This window comes from Kryptolebias marmoratus, linkage group LG12 (assembly GCF_001649575.2).
Source record: "Kryptolebias marmoratus isolate JLee-2015 linkage group LG12, ASM164957v2, whole genome shotgun sequence".
NCBI classification, from domain to species: domain Eukaryota; kingdom Metazoa; phylum Chordata; class Actinopteri; order Cyprinodontiformes; family Rivulidae; genus Kryptolebias; species Kryptolebias marmoratus.
Window position 1 is genome coordinate 4,824,835 of NC_051441.1, and position 3,729 is coordinate 4,828,563.

The window sequence follows — 3,729 nt, forward strand, 5'->3', positions numbered from 1 at the left end:
ATTCCCCCGGAGGAGCTGGCCCAAGTGGCTGGGGAGAGGGAAGTCTGGGTCTCCCTGCTTAGGCTGCTACCCCCGCGACCCGACCCCGGATAAGCGGAAGAGAATGGAATGAAAAATGGAATGACCAAATTAAGTGCAATAAATACAAACATTTATTCCTGATGACGAGTCTTTGTTTTTTTTTTCCCCCCAGTTACGATTCTGGATTTTGTCTTGATTTGAGTAAAACTTCTAGATTAGACAAAAATAACCAGATGTAATATTTTAAAACTGGTTTGAAGTTAACTAACTGAGTTGTGAGTATTTTGTTCTAACAGGAAATCTGAGGAGGTCACCTCGCCCTGCAGAAACACATCCAGCAGTTTTTACTCCCTTATAAGGAAAAGTGGAGAGATTCATGAAGCATCGCAGTTAAAGCCTGCCACATTTGTTGCTCATATTTCCTTTGAGAAAATAATGATAAAAAACGGTGATCAGCAGTAAATGTGGCAGCTTCAGAGCTGAACAAGCCCCTCAGCAGGTGAAACATGTGAAAAAGTGGAACAAGAAGTAATAATAATGATAAAAAAAGCAAACATCTCACCAAAAACGTTTGAGGCTGAAGCCAAAAGGAGAAACAGTAAGGTTCCATGGTGTGATGAAGTCCCCATGACTGGAGCAGAACCGAGCCGGGTCCAGGTTCTGAACTTGGGTCCAATGAGTGAAACTCTTCCTCCTCTCAGCTGGAGACCTGCAGCCTCTCTGAGCTGTGGGCTGATCCGGCTGACAGCTGCTGGCAGCAGGGCTTTAACTCTTACTGACAGATTACGCAAAGTTGTTTTTTTTTTTTCTTTCTCTCTTTGTAAAACCTGAAAGGAGCAAAAATGAGCTGATGCTTCAGGGTAATCATGAAATGGAAATTATTCAAGTATTCAAGTAAAATTAAATAGCTATATAAAAAATAGGGCAAAAAAACCATTAAATGAAATAAATGAATTGTGAAACTTTTTTTGCAATTTAAGCCTTTTCCAGGTAGACCCCCATCAACTCCTCCCTTTTCACAGAAAGTTGCAAAACAGTTCCTGTATAGTTTTTTTTATGTTTTCATTAGAAGCAAACTGTAGTTTTAACATTTATTTATTACGATTAAATCAGTCGGTCTGATGTTTATATTTAGATCCTGTTGTGTTTGATGTAATTTGAATGTAACTGCGCCCTCTGCTGGACAGAAAAGGCTACTGCATGTCACATTAAAAGCAGCTTGGAAAACTGGAAAACCTGCAACTTTCCCTCAAATGTTTGGCATTATAGAACTTATACAATATTAATATCTGATTGTAAATAAAGGAGTATAATTTACAATGCATATTATGCTCATTATGATAACCTAGCAGGTATTATAATGTTTTTGTCTTTGTGCGTGTTTGTCTGTCTGCAGGATTAGCTAATTATATCATGAACCACCAACTTAATTTTAATGAGTCAATCCAATTCACGATGGTCTCCTTAGCTGAGCAACACAAAAATGACTAAATCAGCCAGTTTTATATATTTTCAGATCAAATTTGGTGTGGTAATAGTTTAAAACTTATGTAAGGGAGCGGGCGATATGCAAGGAATGCTAGGCCTTTACTTTCAGTATATTTTTAGCGTATAGAGATGCTAATCTTGCCACAGACAATTGCTGTCTGAATGTACAAATCTGATGATAAAAGATCCAAGTCAGGTAGAACATTCATTGTTTGCCAGCTTCTAAAAGAAGAAGCAAATAGACTTTGTAGAAAATGAGGCAGAAAGTCAGATGAAAGACCAGACTGTTCCACAGAAATCAACTTATGGGAAGTGTGAGGAGGGGCTCGCAGAAGCAGGCAATGCTTCTTATCTCTTCACTTGTCCATTTATTGAATCTTGATCCGTGTGCCCGCTCCCATTCTCCAGCCTGTTGCTAAGTTACTGCCACCCCAGTTCAAGAACTGCTGCAAAGAAGAAGTGACAGAAATAGATAAATAAGTAGGAATGCTATAATAGTTAACTGTTCTGCTGGCATCAGGCTTTCAGTGTAGGTGGATGGGGATAATGCACAGGTACACTGTGAGAAATGAGAACCCTGCTTCAGTAATGACTGATTTGAATCTATTGGCCCCCAAAAACCACCTGTGGCGAATGCCTCCTCATTTGAATGGCATTTTGAGAAGACAGAAGCGCTGCTGGTCCTGAATAAAAATGCCACGAACTGGGTCGGATGGCGAGCAATTAAGAGTGAACAAGTGGGAGGAAGGGGGGAGGCTGGAAGGGGATGGAGGGGTCCTGACCTGTGTTACTGATCTAACTGGAGCCTTTCAAGCTTCTCGCTGAGGCGGAGAAAGCTGCTGCAGGGAGACAATATCAAAACACAGCCGCTCTCAGATGGAATCAGTGTTTGATTAACCGCAGCAGCTTACCTCTTCCTGGTTTGATGGGTTTAAACTGGCAGGGGGGGGGGGGCGACACAAGTTTTCCTTCGGCCTTCTGAAATGCACCCCACCATGGTGGGACAAAGTGCATTTGTGCTGCGACGCCCTGCAATCTGATCTCCCTCCGGATCTGAGGCTTACGTCTCCATCCCTGGGGGGTGGCAGCTCGTAGAAGGAGAAAACAAACATTACCAAGAGAAATGAGCGTTTTTCTGTGAAAATACAGCGTGACTGCTGAGTGCTGAGGGAGTTTGCTGAAGAAGCTGAACATGAGCCGAAGCAGAAAAGCTGAAAGAAGAACAGAACAGTGCGAAAATCTGCCTAAAATGTTAAACTAAAAGCAACATGCTGAAGCAGATTTTAAAGAGAACAATATTTTTGAAAGTATTGAACAGATTTCAGTGATTTATATGAGGGAAATATTTGCAGATGAAGTTAAAGATTTAAAACAAAATTGAAAGTCACAAAAAAGTCATCATCTGTCTCCTAAATGAGCTGAACGTTTGATATATGAATGTCTGCAGAAGTAATTAGATTGCAAAAACTGTACAGGAAAATAATAATTTATAAAAAATTAAGGAAAACAATAGTGAGAAAGTTGAATCAGCATCCTCACAACAAATAAACACCTGACAACACATGGAGATGGAGAAAAGTCTAATGTAGCCGAAGATAAAAACAAACTGTACTGAAGAGAAGAACAAGACAAAGAAGACAAACACGCATAACAGAGATGTGACTAAATGGAAATGAAAAACAAACTTTAATTAGATTTGTGACTCTTGCAATCTTCATTTGAAACAAACAGATTTTCATTAGCCTGGTAAAACATGCAAATCTCTCTGCAAATTAAAGCGGCAAAAATCATTATCTCCTTAAAATAACTTTGGTGAGTGATAGTTGCCTGGTGTGGGGTTAGTGCGAGGCACGGATCTGCTGCCGTGCCGGAGCAATTTATCAAATTAACGACCGCGTTGGATTTATTTCATTAGGAGTTCCAAAAGGAGCAAAACCTGTAGGATCAAAATATGGCCTTCAGCATTTCCTCTGTACCTAATTGTTTAGGTCCAAGCCTCACTCGATGCTTTCTGGCATTTAATTGCCCCCCCACCCCTGTCCTCCGTCTCCAGCTCACCAAAGGGCACAAAGATGTCCCTGCTTTGATCAGCTAAAGCAGGAACATCTCAGGAGGAACTCCTAATTGGGGAACGAGATATTTCATCGAAAAGGGTGTGCCTGTTTTAAATCCCAAGTCGTGTCAGGCACCATTAATTGATATGATGTGCGGGGAAGAAGC

General features: G+C 40.8%; 1 protein-coding gene across 1 annotated transcript in view; it reads right to left on the bottom strand.

Annotated features, from left to right (window-relative positions):
- Positions 1 to 771, bottom strand: part of itgb3a (integrin beta 3a) — a 16,787-nt gene extending 16,016 nt beyond the window's left edge. Inside the window, exon 1 of the mRNA XM_017429422.3 lies at positions 584 to 771. Coding sequence (XP_017284911.1) covers positions 584 to 650 — 67 coding nt within the window. The 5' untranslated portion in view covers positions 651 to 771. The remainder of the gene's footprint in view (positions 1 to 583) is intronic.
- Positions 772 to 3,729: the final 2,958 nt, after the last annotated feature.